This window comes from Triturus cristatus, chromosome 3_2, assembly GCF_964204655.1.
Source record: "Triturus cristatus chromosome 3_2, aTriCri1.1, whole genome shotgun sequence".
Classification (NCBI taxonomy): Eukaryota; Metazoa; Chordata; class Amphibia; order Caudata; family Salamandridae; genus Triturus; species Triturus cristatus.
This window is the reverse complement of record NC_140584.1, coordinates 72,871,972-72,897,827: the sequence shown is the minus strand read 5'-3', so window position 1 is coordinate 72,897,827 and position 25,856 is coordinate 72,871,972. Positions and strand designations below refer to the sequence as shown.

Below are 25,856 nucleotides of genomic sequence, written 5' to 3'. Positions count from 1 at the left end.
CTCTTGAATCCCTCTTCCACTTCAATAACTATAGTGTGTTAGATCAGGTGGATTGACGTCTGGTCCCCGGTGTTTCTACTATCTCGACTGGGGCCCAGAAAGAGCTAAATAACACCAAGCTTGTCAGGGGGGTTAACTGCTTTTCGCCCGAGCACCCTCCCCTTGCCCACATACCTACCCCTACGGTAGCTTGTCACACGGAAAGCTCCGTTGTTGACTTGGACGACCCTCCCGCATTGTCTCTGTCGGGGGGGTTAGCACAGGAAAACGGAAGGGCAAACGTGGGCAATGACTGTAGCTCCTCTAGTTTTTTTTTTTGCTTATCAGGAGCTTAAGGCTGATGTCAATCTCATTTCTTGGAATGTAGCGGGTTTAAAGAACAAACAGACTTGTATAGAGTGGGGCAGTTTCATGGATACATTTGACATCTGTATGCTACAAGAGACATGGGCCACGGAAAACTACCAACGGGACGGGTTTGCCTCCTTTGGTATTTGTGCTTCCTCTAGTGGCAGGGGGAGGCCTTCTGGAGGTCTTAGTACCTGGGTTGCAATACACCTTGGCGTTACGGCCAGGCAACTACAAACGGGATCTGATGACATTTTATGTGTTTTATTAGATTTACCTGGGAATAAATACCTAGTTCTTTTAAACGTTTACTCAAGACCCTCTCCAGGAGGTGGTGAATCCAAGGTCATTACAGCCTTGAATGATTTTATCTTGCCTTTAAATCCAGGATACTCTGTTATAGTAGGTGGCGATTTTAATTGCCAATATGAGCCACTTAGCCTCCTTGTTCAAAATGACCCTGCGGCGGAAGACACACATTTAAATATTGCTGAACCCATGATTACTCCGGTTAGAGCTTGGACCCCACTAGTGTTGCAAATTTTTTCTCTTACCCTCTCCCTATCGTTGAGGGCCTGCAATGGCAGATTTAAATCTGACCAGCCTGGTCAAACTACCTTCAACAGAGCTGGGCATTTATCGATTTTGGATTATATCCTGATTGATATAAAATCCTGGGATAAGGTTTTGGATTTTAGGGTGATCGCTCGTGATGATAGCGATCACAACGCTCTTACTCTGAAACTAAAACCAGTTCAGTGGGGACTTGCAACCTATGATAATGGGATGCTTTCTCTCCCGCAACCCTTAATTCTCCACAATAATAAACGGAGAGTTAGATGGCCAAGTATTCTCACGTGTCCCGCGAAATTGGCAGAAATGTATAGTTTGGCACTCCCATGTCTTAATGAAATGGCTGAAGTTGTGCTGAATTGCTCCTCTGCTGAAAGTTTATCCAGCTCAGTTACCATCCACACCAAGTTATCCACGAGACTTTTGGATGTTTTCTCTCGATCCGAGGCCCCCAAGGCCCATGTGGATAACAAACACTCTTGGTATACCTCTGAGTGCAGGAAGCTAAAAGCTGAGTTAATCTTGGCTATAAAAGCAAAAGATAAATCCAGGATTAAGTTAGCCCGTGCACAATATAAACAACAGATTGATAGTGCCAGGAAGTCCTGGGAAGATGACAAGTGGGAGGAGCTGAGATTATCACTGCAGCACAAGGATTTTAGGACCTTTTGGGCCATTGTTAGTAATGGAAAGAAAGATTTTGATACCATTACTGGCTCCAATATAGCTCCTGCAGTATGGGAAGGGCACTTCGGGGGTCTATATTCCATAGCAAATTCTAATTCATCCTCCTTAAGTTATTCTTCTTCTAACACAACTTTTTGTGCTGAACTCACTCCACGAATTACGATCCAGGAGGTCGAAAATGCCATTTTCATGCTCATTCCCAACAAAGCGCCGGGTCTGGATAAAATTCCAGGTGACCTTTTTAGGTCTGAACCCGCGATATGGGCGCCTTACCTATGTGTTCTTTTTAACTCCATTTTATTTGGGGCAGAACCACCGTTAACATGGCGAGGGGCTGAGATAGTGCCTATCCACAAAAAAGGTTGCCCTTTACAGCCTTCGAATTATCGCCCGATAAGTCTAATTGACACGACCCAAAAATTATTCGGGCGTATAATTCTCAATAGACTACAGGCTTGGGAAGAAGAAAATAATATCCTATTCCTAAGCACCTTGCAGGCTGGTTTCAGGAAGGGCACCTCAACTCTGGACCAGATCTTTCGTCTCCAGGTCTTATTCTGGAAGTCTGTGAGTGTAGAGGGTGGCAGCCTCTACCTCATCTTTGTTGACTTAAGATCAGCATTCGATCTGGTCCCGAGAGAAAAGCTTTGGGCTGTGCTTCAGATGCTTAATGTTCCCTCATACCTTTTAAAGGTCTTGAAAAATCTACATATGGCCAACTTTGCCCAGGTTAGATGTGGAAAGTATGGCGAACTCTCCGAACGTTTTCCTGTTAGCCGAGGAGTACGACAAGGATGTGTGTTAGCGCCCACACTGTTTTGCCTTTACATCAACGGGCTCATAAAACATCTTTTAGCTCTAAAAGACACTGATGTTCCCAGGCTTGCCTCGGGCAAGGTACCAGCACTAATGTTTGCTGACGACACTTTGTTGTTGTCATGCACCCCCATGGGAATTCAGCGTATTTTAGATGGTTTTGTAGACTTCTGCAGTGACCGGGGCCTCGAGATCAACCTTGCCAAAACTAAATTTATGATCCTTAACCCTCCTAAACGTACTCGCCCCAACCCAGTTCTGAACGCCATCCCCCTGGAACGGGTGAAAACGTTTACCTATCTAGGGATTACACTGCAAGAAGACCTGGGCTGGGGAGGTCAGGTTATTAACTCTACCCTCAAGCTGACCCAAACTACAGGAGGTATGGCCAGATTATTCAAAGGTTCGGTCTTCAAACCAGCTTTACCAGTAGTAGAAATTTTTAAAACACAGGCCAGACCGGCTTCAACTTATGGAGCGGAACTATGGGGCCATTCCAAAATAGGTAGTTTATCGAGGGTTGAAAATTCCTTTATAAGGAAATTGTTAAGCTTACCCTCTAGCACACCGTTAGTCCCCATTAGATTTGATTTGGGACTGCTTCCTATCGAAGAAGTGGTGGCGGCCCGGCCCGTGCAATACTGGAAGAGACTTTGGTCCAATCTGGACCTGGAAATCTATAGAGACGACTTTCTGGAGCTTTGGCCTGTAATAAAACATATGAATATCCCTTGGCTAATTTATGTTAGGGATACTTGCCGCAAGATTGGTCGTCAGGAACTCTGGGATACTCCAGGAATCTCTTGCCCAGTTGTTTCTAAAACCACTCTTGCTGAGGAAATTAGGCATTTTAATCTACTCCGCTTGCATATGAACTCAAATGTAGGTAGGCTGACTGAGCAGTTTCTTTTGGTTAAACCAACTTATGAAAGGGAGTCATTTTTGGATGTTATTTTTCCCCTTGTTGCCAGGAAGTTATATGTCCAGTTTAGAATAGGGACCCTACCACTCAGGTCCTTTACTTCTAGATGGGACACTAACAAAAGTACTTTATGCCCTGCATGTGGTTATAAACAGGAGGATGAAAACCATGTGTTTTTCTTTTGCCCAACGTACCGTACACACAGAAAACTAATTTGCAAGAATCTTGGTTTTAGAGATTGTGTTAACGCCCTGCGAGTTTTAAAATACGACACCCATCCCCCAATTGTCTTTGCTGTCTCACGTTTCTTAAATGCTGTATGGTTGCAGCGTAGGAAAATTGCCACCAATTGTTAATCACTTGGATATTTCAATTTAATTGGTTTCTGTATTTTGCTTTGGTGGCTGAAATGTGTTCTGCTTTGGACAAAAAAATTGTTGTTATGTACTGTTGCTTTTATGGCCCTTTGTGGCCGAAATAAAGTTTATGAAGAAGAAATTAATAGTGTTATCTCAGCCTAGCAAGCCACTACAAAGTTAATTCTTGGACATTTTGAACTATTTATTACAAGTCAAATTCACTGGTGAAATCAGATTTGTAATACTTTTTTTGGAAAAATAACTTTTAGAAGTTATCTTTTCCCTGCCTAAATCCTCTGGATGCCCTTTTGCATGAGCCTAAGTGTCACCTGGCAGCTCAATAGCTCACTTGATGAGGTGTGAACTTAGTCCCAGAGCTGAGACAAAGACCTGTAGTGTGAAGAGGTGGTCTGTTCCTCTGGCAGAATGATCTTCTTGACTGTGCCCAGGAACGTAATTAAATTCCAAGAGGCCACAATGTCAAAGGCAAATGTTAGCTGACACCTAGGCAGTGCCCTTCTATTAGTTCTCCAGTCAGGCAGGTTCCAATTTCATTGGGGAAGGAGCTACCCACAGAACTGGTTTCCAATGACCACAGAGGTGGATTTTCTCATTTCCGTGGCTACACCTCGGGTATACCCTTTGGGTTAAGAAGGAGGCCAGGTGTCATCCCCACCTACAAGCATAAATGTGGCACCCAGAGTACACTCCTCAGATCACATTCTGGACCTTTGGAAGAACAGGATCGGACTGGACCTACTAGCTGTAACTTGAAAAGAGCCTGGAAGACTGGAGCTGCTTTTCCTCTTGTACCCACAACAATGGAGTAGACTCTAAGGGTCATGAGGCTGACCTCCTCTTCAAGCTATAGCGACACAACACGCTACAAAAAAGACCTTTCCTGCAACTGCCCTGTCAACAGTTCCAGCTGGACCTGCCTGGACTCTGCTGGAGAGAATCTTGACTCCTATTGCTGTCCCCAATATCCTGGAACCTTGGCTGGTGCCAAAGTCCACTCCTAACTTTTTTTGAAACCTGGGACTTAGAAACCCCTCTGGAGGACCGGCTTCAATGCACCAAGTCAATTTGACGTAGGTGTGTTGCACTGGGCCAAATATTAATTTTGCTGCATCTCAGAGATTTTCCCCATTAGCAAATTTGATTCAGACCCCTATTTGGTTACAACCTGCGGCCTTAGTCTCTTTTTGGATGCTTGGATTCATCCAGTAGGTTAAGTCCAAAGGTACAAATCTTTACCAGACAAAAGCACGAAAGCAGCCAGCCGATGAGGGACCTTCAAATATCTCCCACTTGGATCTTCCCACCAAAAGTCAACTGCTTCACCAAGACCTCATTCAGCAGCTGTCCGACAACAAGAAGCTCACTTTGGTCAAAGCCTGTTGCCTTGCCCCATTGAGGATATTTGACTTCCGTTACAGAATTTCCAAAGTTAAAACTTCCAACCAGATTGAATCTGGTTTCTGTACCTGCCCATGCGCCATCACAGCCAGCTTTAACCTGGCCCTGGGTACCGGCCAAGAGCAACTAGATGACTGCAATTGGTTTTTAACATTTTTTTAGCTCCATTTTCAACCCTACACTTAAAAAAATCACAACTCTGGTTTCCCTTTTTGGATTTTAATCATTTTGGTATTATTGCATTTATTAATATGTCCTCTTTTTTTGTCATTTGGTTTGGTATTTGTCTCGTGGTGTGTTTTGACTTTATTACTGTTTTGGTACAAATTGCCTTTTCTTTAAGTTAAAGAAAAAACAGGGGAACCCTACTCACTAAGGAACCAGGATAATAGTTATATAGGAAAAACAATGGTTATTGTACCATATCAAGCTGACTGACGCTGCTTTTTCTGAATCTACACGCGGAGCGCTGTCCCGCTTTTCCATTCTTCTACCGAGAAATACTCTCAGTGCATTGTCACTGTTAATCCACAAAGCAATTCTACAACGCCACGGCTGTGGCGTAAAATTAATTGAGCCCCTCTGGCCTACCTACATACTCCAATGGATTGACAGCCTGTCCTCACATTGAGTACTCAGACAGGTCCTCATGTGAGTAAACCTTTTTCCTCTTTTCTTCACGTGTGGCACATCATTTTCACAAGGCTGCGCAACCATACATTCAGATATCCTTTCATCAATAGTCCTGAAGAGACCCCACATTGTTTTGAGGGTCAAAACGCCATCGACAAACAGAAGAAGCAAATCATTTCCCCAGCACATATCATTCTATATAGCTGCTGTTCACATGGTATTATTTTGATAATGGTTGACTTGTACAAACTGTGGAAACCTTGTATATATTATTCACATTGTCACTTAGGTTTAGGTTCCCTTTGTCACTTCGGACACTATGCACAAATGTTGTTTTGATGTATAGTGGTTCCTTCGCGCTCTGCCATTATCTAACCCTCTATATTGCGATTGTGCTTATGTATCATAACCTCATAGTCTATTATTCCACAGGAACCATTGTTTTTCCTATTTAATTTTCTTTAAGTTAGGTATATTTGCTCTGTGCCATAGCTACCAGGTGGATAAACTCAGGTTAATTTAGTGACTTTAGTGGTTCACCCTGACAAGGACTGTGAATATTATTTAAGGTGGCACTCACTCCCTCAACTAATACTACAATTTCTCTATAACATTAAATCTCTGGTGCTTAATGCTCATGCTACATTTGCTTTTAGCTAAAAAAAAATTCATTGACGAGGGCACTGAAGCTACCCCATGTGAGGATTTAGGTGTACTATACGATATAGCAGTAGGGGTTTATCATGGAGTACACTCACAAATGGCATTCTGGGTGCAGTCATTCTTGCTTACTTAACCTTAGGTTAACCCTAGCAAGCTGTGGCTGTGAGCAGTAAGGCTTGACAAAGTAACTAGTGTAAAGCTTTTAACAGTACCAAACAACAGAATAAGAAGGTTCACACGCCTATAAAGAGACACAACATCACTTTATAAAAATAGAGAGTATTTTTATGAATGTCTACAGACCTTGAACATCAGATTACACCGAAAGGTTCCGGAGATGCAAATGTAGGAAGCTTTTACCACTTTTAAATGCAACCACAAACAAGCATTGATCAACAAAAAAAAGTAAACTTTTCAAAAGTTTGAAAGAGTTAGTGCAGGTTCTTCGGCCCGGGTCCGGCTGCCAAATCCAGCAGAGAAAAGGTCTAGGGGCCACAGAGAATACTTTGGACAGTAACCTGGCCACCAGAGGGTTTTAAAGGCAAGTTTCAAACTTTACAAGCAACCGCCATAGACATCAATGGAGTAGTCCTGATGCTGAGGATAAAAGCAAAAGATTCTCAAAGGATGCTGTGGTTGTGGTGCGGTTGATGGGGGTGCCTCTGTGGTGGTCCCTCGATCCACAGGTGATGAGGGGCGACTTTGCCATGGAGATCGTGGTCTCTCAAAGTCTTCTACATTGCAGTAGCAGGCCATCCGATGCTGTACTGCTGCTCTCTTTGCCCCACGGTTGGGATGAAATCTCTAGGCGGGGGCTAGTATCCCTTGAGTATAATGAATCCAGTATCTTATAGCACTCCTGGGTCCGGCAGACATGTGTGCAGACTTTGGCTGAGGACCACAGGGGACCCGGTCAAAGGCATATTTGAGGTCAGCGAAACATGCAAGCAGACGAGTTTAGAGCTGTTTTGCTTTTTCCGCTAGGATGGTAAGTACTGTTAAGTTTGTGATCATCCCATGCCTGGACCCATGCTTGCAGGTTTTGAAGTAAACATGATGCGTAAAATTTGCTTCAACATGAATTTGCGCAATTAACCTGTAACTGCATGGCGAAGATTGACTTTCATTCTTAAAGTTAGGATGAAAGATGTACCCTTTCCATGAGTCTGGTTTGATGTTAGTGTGGAAGATTTGATCAAAAACGGGTGTTAGATATCGAGCCCAGAATGCAATGTCCTGTTAAAGTGTGTTTGGGAGTCCATTCTTCCTGCAGCTCCTTCTGCCTTCAATTTCTTTAAGATTTTTCTCTAGTTGCTTGCTTTGAGTCAGGAGCACCATCTTGTATGTTTGGTAAGTCGTTATATTCTGGTTTTCTGTGTTGTGCACTTGATTGCTATAAATTGTAGAGCTTTGAATTAAGCCTTTGATCTCCCCATTGACTTCTGACCAAGTCATCCTTAATTCTTGGTTATTTTGGGCGTTTTCACTCTTGCGGCAGTTAGTTGGTGGGGCATACATGTCACCAATGTGGGACGCATAGACTTCCTCCGCGATCCCTGCGATTTGATGTCCGGCCTGTCTCATGACCAGCCCATTTATCACGCCCCAAAACTCTTTACGGTTTGGTAGTTTGCTGGCCCATGAAAGCGTGTTCCAAAGTCCTACTTTGTACCTCTGTTTTCCCGTCCAGCATTCTTTACGAGATTTAATCGTCATGTTTCGAAAAGGTCTTTTTAAAAAAAAGAAATTCCTTTCTTTGTATCTCCTTTTGTCTCTGTACTTCTATTGTGATTTGTCTCTTTAGTTCACACAACCTGCTGATGTACCAGATTTGGCTTTCAAACTCCCCCTCCCCCCCCCCCCCATTGCTTTATTTCCTTCTTTGTTCACATATGGTGTGGTTGTGGCTGGACATTTTGTCAATAGGGTCGTAATTAAAGTTGTCCAAGCCTTTTTGCGTTGCCTCGTTCCTACGTTTCTTTCTTCTAGATTTCATACACAGCAATACACATCTGTCATTATTTTCTCTATCCCATGGGCCACACCATTTCAGTCTTTTTAGCTTGTAACATACTGGTGTTCAGGCTAACACATTTCCTGGACTTAGCTTGGAGAACTTACTTTCTATTCTGAGAAGTTGTGGAAAGTGTTTGCTTTCTGAACGGAGGATAAGTTGGAATAGGCTAATTAACATGCAGTCAATTGTTGATCAAATCCCACGCTGAGAAAGGTTCTTGATGCTGGCGTGTCCTCCTTTGTAATACTGTTCAAGATCTTTAGACCATGTTCTTCCAGCTCCTTTTGTAAGTTAACAGCATTCGATTGGTTGCCCGGATTTTTAAATCTCCAATTGAGGTTCATGTTGAAGTCCCCCGAAATGATGAAGTACGATCGCTGGTGTAGGTTCTATTATGTCTTTTTAAATTTTGTTAGGGTTGCCATCCTTTCCTCCCTATTCATTTTACATGGATGGGTATGGACATTTAATATAAGTATCTCCTTTTTGGGAGGCATGCAGCCTTTACATTTGAGCTGAGTTACCTATATCCAATTTACTCCTGTGTCGATCTTTTCCAGTGCACAATTATATTTTGTGAAGGCAATATGTGGAGTGCCCCCCAGGATGCCTTCAGCGGGGTGGGACATTCCACATAGCATACTATTAGCACAGCTTTAAACTCTAAGTTTCCTGTGTTAAGTTAATGTTGAAGTTTTGAAGGAGTATCACTGTGTCTCTATCTCGGAGCAAATTCTCTAAACCATGAGTGTTCCAGGAGCATATATTTATTTATGTGGTCCTGAGCTGGCAAGAAGGTGTTGCAATCGGGACCAGTCGGGTCTGGGGCATTGGGGATCCACAAACATTCTGGATTTTTTTCCACTGTGGGGTCCTGTTAGGCTTGTCTAGTGTGGCCGGATGATGGGGATTTCACTAATGTCAATTTTTGTGATCTTGTCAAAGGTTGTTCCGCTCCTATTGTCCCCCACTTTAGAACTGTGATCCTAATTGCTGGGCTAGTTGGCCTCAACCAACTTAGGCTGGAGTTGATATCTCACTGTTCCAGGATTTGAAGCGCAATTGTATTATAACACGTGTTGCTACCGTTGCATCTCTGTTCCTTACATGGGGGGGGAGGTTTAAATTCTATTGATTGTAATTGTGTAGAAGGAATGTGCACCAGCGCTCGCATTTCCTTTATTAGCTTCCTGATCGCCCGTCTCTTTAGAATGCCAAACATGCCTTTTGATGTATAAGAGGGTATTAGCATGAGTTTTGTAAAGCATTGCTTCTGAGAACGCTCCTGGATCTTATCCCCCTGGAGTTCAGGGGGTGCCTAGACCTGTACCTGGGGGGTACGTTGTTCTGCGTATATTGCACATGTGACTCACCTTGCTGCGGGGCCTCCACATAACACCTTTCTTGATGTAACTGGACATTCCTCCTTGTCACACCGCTTTTACTGTTCACTATAAGAGAATGCAGGTTTAGCTGCTAATTGTTGTCCATAGATCCGAAGGATGCATTCTCTGATGCCTTGTGTACATTAATTGTATTATTATTTTTTTCTTTATTATTTTCGTATACTGCTATTATTGACTGTGTGTCCACCAGCCTTTGTGCAGTATTGTGACTCATGGATGGACTAATTTGTGTTTTTGTCTCTCTAGGCTGGGTGTGGGAGGACTTGTTGCAGCGCTGTTCTCTGTTGATTGTCGACGGCATTTTCAGTTGAGGCTATGTCTTTATGCTTTATTTCCACAATGTTGGTTTCTGCTTTTGCTTTCTAATGGGAAAATAAATGCAATATACTTTTCTCCTGCACTCCTTTGCATTCCTTGCACGTTTTCCTTTGTCGTTTCTGCAGGGGCGGCCAGCACTGCTCGCGGGTGGCAGGGGGTGGGTGTGGGGGAGAGCAGAAATTTGCTCGCGGATGACTTAAAAAAAAAAACTTACATTGCCCCCACCACCGCCGGGTCCCGCGTCTTCTCTCCTGCTCGCCTGTGTCCGACTCCAGGTCAGAACAGGAAGCAGGCAGCCAGATTCCCACCCTAAAGCCAATCACAATGGAGCATTTTTATTGGTCTGAGTGCCGTGACACGGCGCTCAGCCAGGGGCTGTAGGGATGGGCATGTTCTACATGCAGGCTGTAATGCAGCCTGCATGGAGAACAGGGGAGGGTGCATGACTGTTTTGGGCGTCCCGAGGGGGCCGACCAAACAGTCATTGTGCGCAGGAGTGTCTACCACTCCTCCCCTGCAGCTCCTCCTGCCCCCTCACGCACTGCCACAGCAGGAGAAGAAAATTAAATGATAACATGCCGTTATCATTTTATTTTTTCTATTCTTTGCTGCTCCTGGCTGTGTGGCGATGCTCCTCCGCCTTAGAGGAGTAACCGCCACTGCGTTTTTGTTCCCTTTGGTTAGGGGTGGTCCTTTCATCTCAGTTTCCTCACGTGCATTTTCAAAGACTCCTTACTCCGATTCCTTATGTGGTGTGCTTTCCACGTAATTTCCTTTAGTTCCATGAAATGGTGAGTTACCTTTGCTGCTTTTAATGTCTGTAGTACTTGTGGAGCATTTTTTTATTGAAGTTGGAAGTGAAATGACCCCTTTTGCTTGCACATCAGGGGTGTGCACTGTTTCTTTCAAGTCATTTTCTGAGACCCAAAGACTATCCTGGGGTCTGTTTTATTGTGTTGTTACTTCCTGCAGGATGTCGCTCAAAATAGATGGAAGAGCCTGTAGTTTGTCTACTAGCCTTACACAGTGGCAGGAAGCTTGTTGTGTGTAGTTGTAGTTTTGTGCTCTCTGAATCAGCTTGTTGAGCGATTGCAGTTTTTAAAAATCTATGCCGACTATATGTATGGCCAAGATATTAAGGAGCTCAACCTGCAGTTCCCATTTGTCTGATTGATATCGGATTGCTAATAATATTGCCTCCATGGTGTTTAGGAATGCCACCCATGTGCCTGCTGGTACTTTGGTATCTGCAACGTCGGCTACTGCTTCCTGGCCTAGGGTCATTGGCTCTTTCCCTTGATCCTTTGAAGAGTTTTTTAGGACCACCTTAAGCGAGGACAGCATATCCTTATCTGGTGGACTGCAACTGTAGATGAGAGACCGACTCAAGCTAACTGCATTTGAGTACGTCTGTAGGCCTTCCCCAAGTGGCGTGGGTGCGAGAAGATTTTTGGTTAAATTTGCATCTTCACCTTTTGCAGCTGGTGTCTTTTCTGCAAATTCGATCAGTGGGTGATCCTGCAATTCGGGGCGCTCAAACTGACCTTTATTATTGGCTGGGTCAGAACCAGGTTTGAGTAAATCCCAATTGTTGAGGATGGAAAGGTTCAATGTTGAGAATGATGATGATATGTTGTTTTTTTGAACTTCCTGTACTGCTTGAGCTTGGAGTTCTTGTGCCTGAAGTGGGAGGGTCGTACGTCATTACCTTGTTTAAAGGTTGACTGTCTGTCCCCAGTGAATTTCCAAGTTGAGTACCTTCTGTGCACATATTGTTGTCCATTGTATTTGCATTCTTAGGATTATTCTGAATTAAGAAATCCATTATTTGTATGTCCTCCTTCTTTTGACACCATTGTTCCTTCCCTTTTTTGGCTTCAGCTTTATTGTTGTAGTTTATGATTCTTTTGTTCCTTCTTCCTCAGAGCACATTATTGGGTTTGAGTCGGGCATTCTTGTTCTCTTTAGTGCCACCTTCTTACCCTGGCCTGGGTCCCCCCTTGTCCTCCCAGACAGCATTATTGTCAATGTACTAAGGTACCCTTCTCTTTTTGATGTGTTACCTCTTTGTGCTGGGTAATGATTGTAGTAAAGTTCAGGTAAGGGCTTTATTTGACCTCCATTGAATTGGGTCTTTATGAACCAGACTCCACTCTCTAGGTGGGTGAGAATCCGACTTCTTATCCTCCTTGCTTTCCCATTCCCAGCTGTTAGAAATAGGAGTCTCTAGTTGGCAGTTGTTTGCACCATTGTTCAAGTAGGTACCCTTCTTCCTAGTGAGGGTAAGGGGTATACACCCCTAAAATAACCCCTGCTCACCCCCTTGGTAGCTTGGTACGAGCAGACAGGCTTATCTCAGAGGCAGTGTGTAAAGCATTTGTGCATGCATACAGTAACACAGTGTAAACACTACAAAGGACTCCACAGAAGTTAAGAAAAAAAAGCAAAACTTTATCTAAACCAACAATATTGACAAAATAGTTACTGTGCAAAATAACCTTCAAATTGCAGGAATAACGTGCAAACTCAGTTCCTCCGACTCCGTAGCTACTGAACAGTACAGAGTTTAAGAATTCCAGCCAACCGCTAAAGCATTGACAGACTCAGAGACAGTACCTTTCTTGTTGCGGCCGATGCGAGTCGGTCGGCGCAACTGTTGTGGTTGCAATGTGAGATGGAAGTGTTGCAGCGTGTGGCGTCCTCACGGCTCAGTGCAGGCAGCGGCTCATTGACGGAGTTGGTGAGACCAAGGTTTGGGTTACAGGATGAGATGGTGCTCGATGTGGTGCTGGCAGGTCTCGGTGAAGCGATGGAGCAGGTTGATGTTTGAGTCGGGCAGCGATGGAGTCGGTGACGTCTGTGCAGCGGGTAACGAAGCGGTGCCCACAGGATGTGTTGCAAGCAGCCGCTCTTTGAAGGAGTCAGTGAGACCAGGGTTGTTTCGAAGTAAGGCGGTGCTCTTTGCGGTGATTTCAGGACACAGAGTCTGCAAAGGAATCAGTGACAGATTCAGCTGCTCTTTTCTTCTGCGGTGACTGGAACCAGCTGACCCAGAGACGGTGCCCAGAAGGATGGTGAGGTCTTTGCTGTTCCTGAAACCTCTTGAACAGGGGCAAGCTCCACTTCAAGCCCTTGGAGATACTTTCTCAAGCAGGATGCACACACAGTTCCTCTCCTTGGCAGAAACAGACACTGCAGGCCAACCCCTGACAGCACACAGCAAAGGGGCAGTACTTCTTCTCCAGTTTCTCCAGCTCTTCTTGACAGATGTTCCTCTTGAAGTCCAAAAGTGATCTAAAGTTCTGGGCCCAATATTTATACAGCAATATCCTTTATTCTCTGGTGACAGAGAAGCCCTGTGCTCAGTCAAAACCAGTTCTATCCTCTCTGGGGCAGCTTCCTGGCAGGAGGTGGAAACAGCATTGTGTAAGGCAGACCATGCCCATTCAGGTGAAAAGAAATCTCCCCCCCCCACTCTAAATGCAGCCCAGGCCAATTCAACCCAGCCCTGACTCACCCTGGAAGGGCAGGACATACCTACCCCCCCCCCCAAGTGGCTGTCTGAACAGAATGCACATGCCCCTCCAAAACCAGACAGTCAATACACAACCTAGCAGAGGCACACTGGATGGCTAAGCAAGAAAATACCTTATTTCTAAAAGTGGTATTTTCAAACACAGAATGTTAAAATCACCCTTACTAAAAGATGCATCTCAACATTCTGAGTTCAGGCAAACTTTATTTTCCTGTCTTGTTCCCCTGGGCAGTTGTGCTTGTAAGATGTTATAAGCAAACTCCCCATTCTATCCTATGGGACAGATAGCCGTAGTGAAAAACAAAATTGTCAGTATTTCACCATCAGGACATGCCACACACATCAGGGCATGTCCTACCTTTCCCATACATTGCACCCTGCCCACAGGGGTACCTTTGGCCTACCTTAGGGGTGATTCAAATGTAAGAGAAGGGAAGGTTAGGGTCTGGCAAGTGGGTGCATGTGCCAAGTCGACATGGCAGTACCAAACTGCGCACAAACTCTGCAGTGGCAGGTCTGAGTTACATTTAAAGGCTGCTTAGCTGGGTGGCACGATCAGTGCTGCAGGCCCACTAGCAGCATTTGATTTACAGGCCCTGGGCACACATAGTGCACTGTACTAGGGACTGACTAGTAAATCAAATATGCCAATCATGGAATCCGTAATCTATAACAACAATTTACAGGTAGCACTTGCACTTTGGCACTGAACAGTAGTGGCACAGTGCCCAAAACATCTAGACCAGCAAAAACGAAGTCCAACACACAGCAAAATATCAAGAGGCAAAGGCAAAAATACAGGGAAACCCACACCAATGATGCCAGTTCTGTCATCAGCACAGCACAGCTCACTTCCTTGTTTGCTTTGGTCTAGTGGTGATTTCCGTGGTGTCAATGGTTTCAGTGGGCGGGTGCAAGTGGGAGTACACTAGATCCCCCACAAGCCTCACCCAGGCCTAGCTCAGCCGCTTCCACAGGGGGCCAGCTCTCTCCTCCAGAGGCTAACTAAAACTCCCCATGCATGCCTGCACCTACCCCATATACCTTAGCTTCTTCACTCGCATTCATGCCCACCAGCTTGAAGGGTTCTTTAAGCTCGTAGATGCCCTTGAGTAAAGCTGAGGTTACTGTGCTTGGTACCCTGGCTCCGGTTCCACGCTGAACGTGAGCTACCTTACACCAGAGCGCTGACCCTCTGGCTCCCAACGCGCTGCCTCCACACCTGGGTGCTGCCACCAGACCCTGAGTCCTCTCACTGGCCCGGCTTCTTTTACTCCAGCCTCTACTTTCTGGAGCTCCTCCAATTTCTCCGGAGCTCCTCATCAGAGGCTTAGTGGGACTTCTGCAGGGTTTCAACCGGGTTTTGCAAGGCCCTTGATGGAGCAGGTAAAATGATTTCCTTTTATATACCCAATCCATTTATGTATGGTTGTATTAAAACGATTAATAATTAATCATAATAATTAACAGTTTGTTGTATGGAAAACTAATCAACCTTATTAACCGAAAGAATACGCGTGGGATTGCTTTGCATGGCTAAAATAATAGGTAAACTAAGTTTGTATGCATATTTATAGGATAAACGTTGCTTATGTGATGTTATTGTGAATTATGCCTAAATAAACAAAGTATTAATGGCTTTGAACGTTGCATATGGCTAGATAAATGCACACACATATGGGTATTAGCAAGGGAAATAACACTGTTTAACCATTTCAATGTATTAATTACGTTTTTGTGTTTCCTTGCTTAAGTTGACCATTTGGGCCTGCTATGAAATGGCCGCCGACTGAATCATACATTTACGAAGTAATACCAATGAAGGGAAAAGAGAAATGCGCCTGCGCAAACTTCAGCAGCTGCGACCTGCCGGTGAACTGTCATCGCTGTGCCCATCAAGGCTGCTCTGGGCGAAAGGCCAACCCTTCAACAGAAATTGTTGCAACCTGAACTATGGATTGCTAATATTCCCATACATTCGTTTTGGAACTTTTAATATGTGGGAACGACATCGAATGTTTCCTGATGCATTAGAATGTATTTCAGTTGGCCAATGAGAATCACTGAAAATATCGTTTGCAACATTTGGAATGTAAATTTTAGTATAAATAATTGTAGACTAGAGAGGTGGCGCGTTCCTCGTGATTTCATCATTTCCAGTATCCTGATGTTATGCTGACGGAGAGGACGGTGACTTTGCATGATAGAACAAGAACTTTGATGATTTGACTGAGGACCAGATTCTGACTTAGAAAACGACAAATAGCCAGAATAGGTAAATATAACAAGATGACATTTATTAACTAGGATTTAACCTGCATTTTTGATTTATATAAAGAAATATTAATTGAATTCATGTGTCACGTTGTTCTTTCATTGAAGTGTAAATGTGAGAATTAAGGAGTCATTAAGCTAATCCCAACTAAATGACCTATATCTTTCTTGATGGGAAAAGAAGCAAGGGTTTTGATACTAGAGGGAAGGTAATAAGAGTTCCCATCAAGGAAAGCAGTGTAGTTCGGAACCAAATGTTTATCCCCTTCTGAGCAAGGTACGGATAGATTGATTAGAATGAATGTTGGTGTTATGGGCACCACCAGCGTATGATGTGTATGTGTGTGTGTGACTGCGAAATCACTCTGTCCGTGGTAATAGGGGAAAATTGAGGAACCGGAACTGCCCCACCCTCACTGAGGAGGTCAGGCCAGACGAAGCCCAGAATTACGTTTTGGCCGCGGTTGCATCTTAGTGTGATAACTGCCACCTTCGCACCTCTGCCCTCGGGAGCATGGTCCGGAATGAGGTGAAGGTTTAGGTGTAGTTCGGTGCTTTGGTTCACCTTTGGTTGCTATGTTTGCTGTATTAGCCGCGGTGGCCGAGGACCAACCCAGGATCAAACCTGAACCGCTGCTACAGCTACCGCTACAGCTGGGAAGCATTGTTCTGCTGCTGAACTATCAAAGGCCCTACCAGTACCATCACACCCTAGAGCAGTCAAGGCCCACAAGAGCACCAATGGAAAGGTTGAACTGGCTTGTCATCCACAAACCAAATTTTACAGAAAAAACTGTTGCACAAATCTTTAATCTGTAAATTTAGTTGAAAGAGTTAGTTTGATGAAGTGTATCAGTAAACCTAATCTCAGTAAAGACCATAAAACTGTGGCACCCCAAGGAACTTCATCTTCGATGTGAAAGAAGCAAGAGAATTGGTTAGTTGAAGAAGATACAAAGTACTTAGAGTTACATTTTTAATTTGGTATTGAAGTATTGTTTTTTCAGAGCGCTGTATTTGTCATTGACCTGCTTGCTCATTGTAGGTTTTGGAAGTTTCATACTGAGTAGCGTGACGTGTGCTAGAGTATGTTGATTGTTTGGAGGCCTGCAGCTGACAATAGCATTTTGGGTGGCTCAATTTTACTGTGAATATTAAATGGTGGTTTTGGGTTTGCTTTGTCCATAGTGTTTAGATGTCTAGACTTGTTCTTCCTGTAGTTCTTTGTCTCCCCATGGTAACTGTGTGTAACGTGTAGGTGTCCCAGATTAGTTCTGTCTGTTGTTCTCTGGGTTTCATGATGTGTTTGTGACAGTGCCTGTCCAGTGTCACACATATGGGGTCCAAATGAACTACTGTGCTGTGTCTGTCCCTGTTTTATGTGGCTCTTGGCAGTGTCATTGTGTACCATTTGTGAACATTGTAGGACTTGGTCCTTTTTGGCTAAAGTCCCTAAACGTTTTGCTTACCCCTAGACCTTTTTCTGACAGAGTGTTGCCAACTTAGATGCTCTGGACACTTTGCCACTGCTAAACAGTGTCAACGTGTAAATGTTCCCTGTATAAAGTAATGGTAATTGGTTGGCCATGATTGGTATGTTTGCCTTACTAAGTGAAGTCCCTAGTAAAGTGCACTATGTATGCCACGGCTGGTAATGCAACTGCTACTAGTGGGCCTGCAGCACTATTTGTGCCACCCACACAAGTAGCATTAAAAGGGGAACTCAGGTCTGCTATTGCAGGGCCTGTGCACAGTTTGTTAAACTGCCATGTTATTCTGTCAAGTGCCTTCACTTGCCAGACCTTACCCTTCCCTTTCTGTGTACATCTGACGCCCCTATGGTAGGTCTAGGGTACCCCCTGGACAGGGTGCAGTGCATGTGAAAGATAGTACATTTACTAAGGTGTGTGTCATATCCTGACAGTGAAATAATCTCCATTTCGTTTTTCACTGTTGAAAGGCCATCTTGCACCTAGAATAGAATGGGAAGGCTGTGTAATATGTTTTCCAGCCTATCTTCCTTAAAGCTTAAGATGTAAAGGTGAAGTTTAGTGTGCCTGAACTCACAATGTAATAACACATGTTTTTATGTAGCTGGTTTTTGCATTGTGTGTTCAGAAGCCACATTTTTAGAAATGGCTGAGTTTGGTGCTCTAACATTTCTGTGTGTCTCTGCCTGGCTGTGCATTGACTATCTGGATTTGAAATCGATAGGATCTGGGGAAGGTCTTGACCCAGGGCAGGAGGTGAGACAGCAACAGGCTGACCTGCATCTGGAGTGAAGGGGGAGGAGAAACCTTAGAGGTGAAGAGGCCTGGGTTGCTGCTATAAAATAATTGGCTCAACTCCTGCTGAGTGATTGAGAATCCAGACCCCCACTAATCAAAGGAAGAAAGGTATCCGTGGCAGGGAAGCACCCAGAACTGGTTTGAACAGGGGTCAGCGCCCCCTGAAGCACAAAGACTTCAAAGCCATTGAGGGGGTATAACTATGAGAGCTGAAACTCCTGTACTTTGGAGAATGGCTTGATCAAGTGTGAACATGACTGGAGCTACTTCGTGGTCAAGAGGACCTTAGCCAAAGAAGAAACAACTGAAGAGACTGAAGGATAGGACTGACCCTTGCTGTGGGATCTGGGGCTGGCCTGCAGCTTGCTGTTTCAACTAAGGAAAGGCTAAAGGGACTTTGCTGTGTACTGAAGTTACTATCCCCAAGGGCCTGAGGTGAGCTGGCTCCCTGTTTGGAAACACAGGAACATAAAAATTTCCAGGAGAGTCTCAGCGGCGCTGTGGAAGCGTGCCTGTTGCAGTCTGAGACCCTCGTAAGAACTGCCTGTGATCGTGGGCGCCTGGTGTCCAAGTGAGTCTCAGTGACGCCGTGTGCTTTGCGCAGCACTGAGACCTTCAGGAGGATCAGCCTGTTATCGGGGGCACCTGGAATAGAAGCAAGTATCAGCAACGCTGTGTGCGTGTGCTTTGTGCAACCTGAACCCCGTTGTGAGGATTGTCCAGTGATTGTGTGCACCAGAATCCAAGTGAGTCTCATCGTCGCTGTGAGTGTGTGCCTTGGGCACTGTGAGACCTTCATCAGAATTTGCCTTGTTATCGTGTGCACTGGAATCCAAGTGAGTTTCATCAACTCTGCGAGCGTGCGTTGTGCACTGTGAGACCTTCATGAGGATTTGCCTCGTTATCGTGTGCACCAGAATCCACGTGAGTCTCATCGCAGCTGTGTGCGGGTGCGTTGTGCACCGGGATACTTTCGTGAGGATTCGCCATGTTGTGTGCACCGGAGTAAAGTGCATGTCAGCGACGCTGTGCGTGTGACCTTCTTGCAGCCTGAGACCTGTGTGTGGAGTACCCAGTGATCGTGCACCCAGAGTGAAGGAAGACTCAGTGAAGCTGTGTGTGTGCTTTGTGGCAGCCTGAGATCTTCGTAAAGTGGAGCGGGCCGGACGGGAAGTCCCGAAGGAGCTGTGTTGCCGGCCTGAGCCGCCGTTGCCATTTCACAAAGCTGCTTGGAGGCCCAGCCGCTTGACGAGGACAGGAGAGTGGGTTCACACCCGCAGGTAACGTGTGTCGACTCCTGGGGCGGGCTCGGAGGGAGACGCTCTCCGCCTATCTCTCGTGTTGGCAGCGTGAGCCTCTACTTCGGCTCATATTGCGGCCCGTATTGCCAAGGGAGTGGTGGTACAGGGGCCGGAGTGCGAAGCTACACTTTGGAATTACATCGTACTGTTTTGGGGGCAACTGTGAGAGGCTGACTAAAGGTCAGAAGAGGAGGCGGAGAGACACCCTAAGGCCTGGTGATCGGGCCTGAGTGTACTACGTAGTGTTCCATTTCTGAGAGTGAAGTACTTGACTGACGTATTACACATTGCAACATTTCTGTATAACGAACTACTTGATTGTTGTATGACGCCTTGCCTGGTACCTGCGTAACGAACTACCTGATTAGCGTATTGCGCATTGCATTATTCCTGCATAACGAATTACATGATTAGTGTATACACATTGCCTCATTTTTGCAGAACGACATATCTGGTGGTTGGATTACACATTGCATTGTTTTACCTTGCAAAGTGCTTGATTGTTGCGTTACGCATTGCATTCTTTTCATTGCAGAGTGTCTGATTGCTGCGTTACGCATTACAGTATTTTTACATTGCCAAAGTACCTGATTCTACCATTACGAACTGTATGACATGTGATTAGGAGTACAGGAGAATGTTTAGAAGTGCTCATTGACATCGCCGGAATGTACAAGGGCTGGCTGGCCTAACAACCAGCCAGGAGAAATATTACACAACCTCATGTGTTTGTTTTATATCGTGTGGTCTTATCGTATATCTTTTTACATAAAGTTTATACTCTTTTTTTACAAAACTCATGTGGAGTCTATTTGTGGTGTCATCATTGGATTATTGTGAGCATGGTTGCGAATACTTTACATATTTGCCTTGAAGATAAGCCTGGCTGCTCGTGCCAAGCGACCGAGGGGGTGAGCGGGGATATCTAGGAAGGTGACCTTCCTTTCCCTGACGTTGGTAAGCGGGTCCTGACTTGGCCTAAGGTACCTACCTCAGCCAACCAGGGATCCTGGGTCTAAAAAACATCAACAGTGAATTGAAGAAGCTGCACCCAAATGACACATCTGCATTTTTACATTGTGCCAATTGGACTCTGTGTTTTTTTTTTTAAATGTTTCATTGTGTGTGGATTGATGTGTTCTTGAGTGCATCAGATTGGTCATGTGTGCATTATTTTGCTGCTTGTCTGAAACTGAATCTCCTCTGGGTTTTAGTGGGTGACATGTCATGTCCTGACTATTTCTACCTCCATGGTACTCGCAGATTTCCTGCGTTAATATTAATGCCTGTTCTTCTGTTCCCTCAATTGTAAATATATGCATACACATCAAACTTTCTATCTTCAATGTTTTTTTCTTTTCTTTCTCTCTCCACTGTGCCTTCCTTCTATGCGCCTGCGTTCGGCCTCGTAGCAGTCAGCAGAGCAGCCAGCAGAGCAGTCATGAAGATGATTCTTGTCGAAACTTCAGCCTCTCACTGCCTAACGACAGGTAGGTGGAGAACTATTGCCAGATCATGGTACAAAGGGTTAATGGGTGGCCAGGATATGGTTGAGAGCCATTATCTATTTCTAGTGATGTATATAATAATGGCCATGTCGCCCTCTCGCAGCAGGGGAATACATAATTTGTCATCTATTAATTCTCTTTATGGGCGTACTATGATTGTACTCTTTGGGCAGAAATATAATAGATAATTCCCTAACACAATCACTATGAAAGGAAGCATTCCATTTATCTACCCCCAAAAAAGGCTGGGTGGGCTCAGAGGGAGAGGTCATTTTTAGGAGATCAGGAAGAGGAAGGGGATCCCACCCTTCATTGTCAATGACTCGGGTAGTCTAGGGCAACTACTAAAATACTATAGTTGTGACTAAGTGGCTCTTGGGATAGTAAAACCCAAATATTAGCATTGATGTAATCCCAAAAGGTTGCATACTGGTTGATTGGACTGTAAAGTTCCTCAGGAGATAGACAGAGTATGAAATGAGATGTTATATTTATGAATGCACTTATGCTTAAAATTCGGACAACCGAACAAAGCTTGAAGTTGCCAATAGAAAGTGTTATTGCTTCTCTGTGATTGCCTGGTATACAACTTGCAGGAATGGAATGGCCATCTTTAAGTTCCTCTTTTCTCTATTTCCACACGACTTACCCGCTCAATTTGCTAACATCAGACATTTTCCACCAAGTATTGCTTCTTATGATTAGCATGTGCTAATGTATGCAGATGATGTGGTCTTATTCAAGTTAATCTCAATTGGCCTTCAATATAATTTGTGTGCAGAGAAGAATTTCTTAAATAATAATATATCTAAAAGTAAAATATTGTCCTTTCAGGAAAGAAAACACTGCTGTCCCTTCTCTTGAAAGCTAGATGGAAACACCTTAAAAATGGTAAAAACTTACACATATCTCAGTAGGGTGTTCTCCCTGGGTTAAGATAGTAAATTACATCTCTCTCATCAAGGAGACAAGGCTTTAGCACAGGATGAATATATAGATTATTATAAAGAGCATCTTGAAGGAGTAATTTCTAACTATTTATTAGATATATATAGAATTCAAATCCCACCGAATCTCACATACGCACTTGAGTGCATCCCAATTAGATATTGGGCCTTGTTAAATCATACAAAGGGAAGGCCCTGCGCAAGCAAACTACAGTCAGCCAAGCAACTTCAGTTCAGGCGCTGCATTTGGAATTCGCACTAACCAGTTCTTTTGCTACTGCAATGGCAAATGTAGTATGCTGGGCTTACTGTCTACATCACATATCAGGGGGCACCCTTGGAGATCTATTAAAGCAGGAAACATTTACAGTATCCAACAAAAACACCACTTGTATTAGAAACCTTTTGTTGGCTATAGAAAAACTGGACTGCATGCTAGAGCACTTGCAAACATGGAACCCGATTCACAAAGGTAAACTTAGACGATTGGTCTAAACTTAGGCCAAACGTCTAAGTTTACGACTTTGGGAATTCACAAAGGGCATTTACGAGTACTATCTTTGTGTCCGCACTCGGGGCAGAGATCTGGCCCGAGTGCGGACATAAAGATACTACTTGAAAATGCCCTTTCCGAATTCCCAAAGTCATAAACTTAGACGTTTGCTCTAAACCAAGACCAAACGTCTAAGTTTACCTTTCTGAATCGAGCCCATGGAGTATTAGACATTTAAAACAAAATGCAACCTCAACATTACATTTTTTTGATGACTATATGCATTGTAAGAAATTGAAGCTGTAAAAATAATTTTTAGAAGTTGTAGAGTATAAGTGCCCACAAAAGTATTTATCCATTTGCATTAGACCATAGATTAAGGTGGGTCATAATTGCACTCAGGTTGGGCATCCTGCCTCTGAATGCATGCAAATGCCATTGGTCCAATATTAAAAACGAGCCTAGTTTATGTGGCCTATGTAATGGAGAGATTTTAAGATTTAAAAGATGTAATTTTCACATGCCCTGCATTTGTAATACCATGTATCCTTTATTTTATTCCTTTTGTATTTTAAATTTTGCATACGAAGAGTTGATGATTTGATTGCTCTAATATTCCCTAAGAATGAGTATGTATGTTAATAATGCTTTAACTTTTTTAGCACATTTTGTTAAACTTTTCAAATTATCATTGGTAATAATGTATGGAAAGAATGACTAATGTTTATTGCTTTGTAATTATTGATCTCAGTTGTGGTCTAAAACAATAAACCTGCTTGACTGAAGTTGAGCCTATTGGTTGTTGGCGCAGCAGCTTTGCAAGTTAAAGTTGGAGCAAGGAGAGCTGCATGCACAAGACGTTTGAGAATGAAGAATGATGCCCAGCTAAAATTGATTTTAATGAATCATCATACTATGTTGTAAGTTATCCCTGATTTTTTTACCCCGCTAAAAGAGCAATGCTTTTACTTGGATATTTAGTGGTTGGTAAAATCCAACAGCTGACTAGAACATTGAATGGTGATCATTTGGCCACTAAGAGTGACTATAAGTTTAGAGCGGAGTTATATGAAAGCCTGCGGCAAGTCTTAGATAGACATTGAACGATCAGATGCAAATGCACATTATGCCTGACAGATATGGAAGGCCATGTGAAGTCAGTTATTGGTGATTTACCTGAGAACAGCTGGTTAATTTAACTTCTTGCCTATATCTTGGGCATCTATTCCTGGGGCTGTATTCTACAATGTGGCGCATTTTCCTTGTTAGCACCAGGCGTACTTTTCAAAAAGTGTGCTCGGCTCTAACAATGAGAGTGCATCGTATTAGATTGTATGCCCCGCCCCCAGAGCAGCCGCAAACTCGACTGCCATGGGGCAGCATGTTCAGGTGAAATATCGTGCGACTTTGAAGCAGCCGTTCCATGTTTTATTGTGCAGGCTGCAACCTGTCTGCACTTTTAAGAGGGGTGAGAGATCCCCTTGTAGGCGGGAGCAGTGAGTGGCTGTACCCGCCTGCAAGGGGATGTTTAACCCCCTTCAATAGGGCTGCCTTCAGGGGGCGCGCTGACAGTACTCCACCTTTTATGCAGCGCACTGTTAGTGGGCCTCCTAACAGCTTCTTTACTTTTGTGCCCATGTCTATAATACGATGCAGATCCAGAAACAAAGAGATTTCCTCATTTAAATGAGGCAATGCCCTCTGGCAAATGTGGGAACTGCCTCTGATGATGGCGCTATATGTCATACAGGAGGGGCCACACAAGCGCCAGTGGCCCCTTTTGAAATACCAAAGTGCTCCAGGGGAGTACAAAGGCCCTTTGTGCCCCAAGCAATTTGTATAATACGGCCCCTGGTTGGCCTTTAACTCAAATTCTATGAGTCAACTTAGTAAATGGTTAAGAGGTGTGTTGTAAAACTTGGGTGACTCATGTGGAGGCCACTGAGTCTACCCGATCTGCAGTTGCTCTGAACTAAAAACGTACTTTTGTGTGGTGGGCCACAGAATATTTGAATACATATATAGAAATCTAAGATAAATATCATTCATGCATTCGTAAGTCAAAATAAATAATTTAGGACTTGAAATACATGATCAGTTACTGCTCAGATGTTTATTAGCTTCTTGTAAAATGTCATATTGTGTTGTGTTAACAGTGATTTAAATGTCATGCACTTGATCACTTTTATCTTCTGTTTTCAAAATAAAGTAAGTGTTTCCTGGAAGGCATTGACCAGGGCTGATCTTGTCAATCCACCATATATTATAATTATATTCAGACTGTTTTCCACAATAAATAACACATACATGTGCTGCTGGAATGTTCTATTAGCTAATATCTCTCAAGGGCAGTTTGGTAGTGTAGCCTTTGTATGGAGATTTCCTACATTTTCCAAGGCCTCTGAGTGATTTCTGTGCGGTGGTCAGTCATTAGGGAGATCCCGAAAACACAAGTGGATTTGATTTTTCAATCTGTGGGCAACCAGCAAATTGTATTGATCAAACCTATGAACAGAAGTATTGGACACAAATAGGAGTTGTTCAGAAATCCACGGGTAAGTTCAATTCTTGGCATTCAGTGGCTGTTGGATAAACGTCTCTGTGCTCCCCCATCCTCTTAATCGAGTCAATTGATCTATAAAGAGAATTGTTGTTTCTAGATTACAATTATCGACATAGTGGACTTGGTCCAATGCTTCAGCTTTTGATGTGGAATGGAGAACTATTTGGGTAGGGACTAGCACCAGTTTTTGGACACTTGTTTTTTCCCATTTTTGACTGATTAAGAGCAACGTTTTAAAATGTATACTTCCTTGTCTGTAGATCTAGACTCCTGTATTTGGATTAAGTGCAAAGTAGTTTACCACACACTTAGACCATACCTCTTTTCACATGCAAAATGGTACTATGTTACTTATTTTTCCACCGCGATTCTTTTCTACCGTGTTTGCCGATTGTAACTGTTTCAAATCAATGTTGCTATAAGAAAAACAACTATGAATGAAAGATACAAGTAGAGGGGTTTCTTCTTGTTAGTAATTTGTGTTTCTCATTATTATTTAAATCTTTCTTAGTGAATGGAATTCAGCCACCTCATTCTGGGCAGGAGGTAAAGCATCATAATCGTGAAAAACTAAGTCTGAAGTTGCCATTAGGTCTCATTCACTAACAGGTTTTGTTTATTTTCACCACCTTTAGATGGAAACCAATATAGAAAGTAAATTAAAAATATCTAAGACTGTGTTTTTATTCTTCCATAGGTTATTGTATTTTTTCCTTTTTATATAAAGTGCTACCAATAGTTTCATATATTTTCATTATCAGCCCTGCCAGGTACCACGCATCCGGC

The 25,856-nt window shown here is 43.7% G+C and overlaps 1 protein-coding gene and 1 long non-coding RNA gene across 5 annotated transcripts in view; one reads left to right on the top strand and one right to left on the bottom strand.

Moving 5' to 3' along the window:
* GRAMD1B (GRAM domain containing 1B) overlaps positions 1-25,856 on the top strand; it is a 950,052-nt gene that overhangs the window by 31,660 nt on the left and 892,536 nt on the right. For all 4 annotated transcript variants that reach the window (XM_085647254.1, XM_085647256.1, XM_085647255.1 and 1 more), the window contains exon 3: positions 20,972-21,049. In XM_085647254.1, coding sequence (XP_085503380.1) covers positions 20,972-21,049 — 78 coding nt within the window. The remainder of the gene's footprint in view (positions 1-20,971; positions 21,050-25,856) is intronic.
* LOC146856817 (uncharacterized) overlaps positions 1-25,856 on the bottom strand; it is a 373,209-nt gene that overhangs the window by 67,800 nt on the left and 279,553 nt on the right. The window lies entirely within an intron of this gene.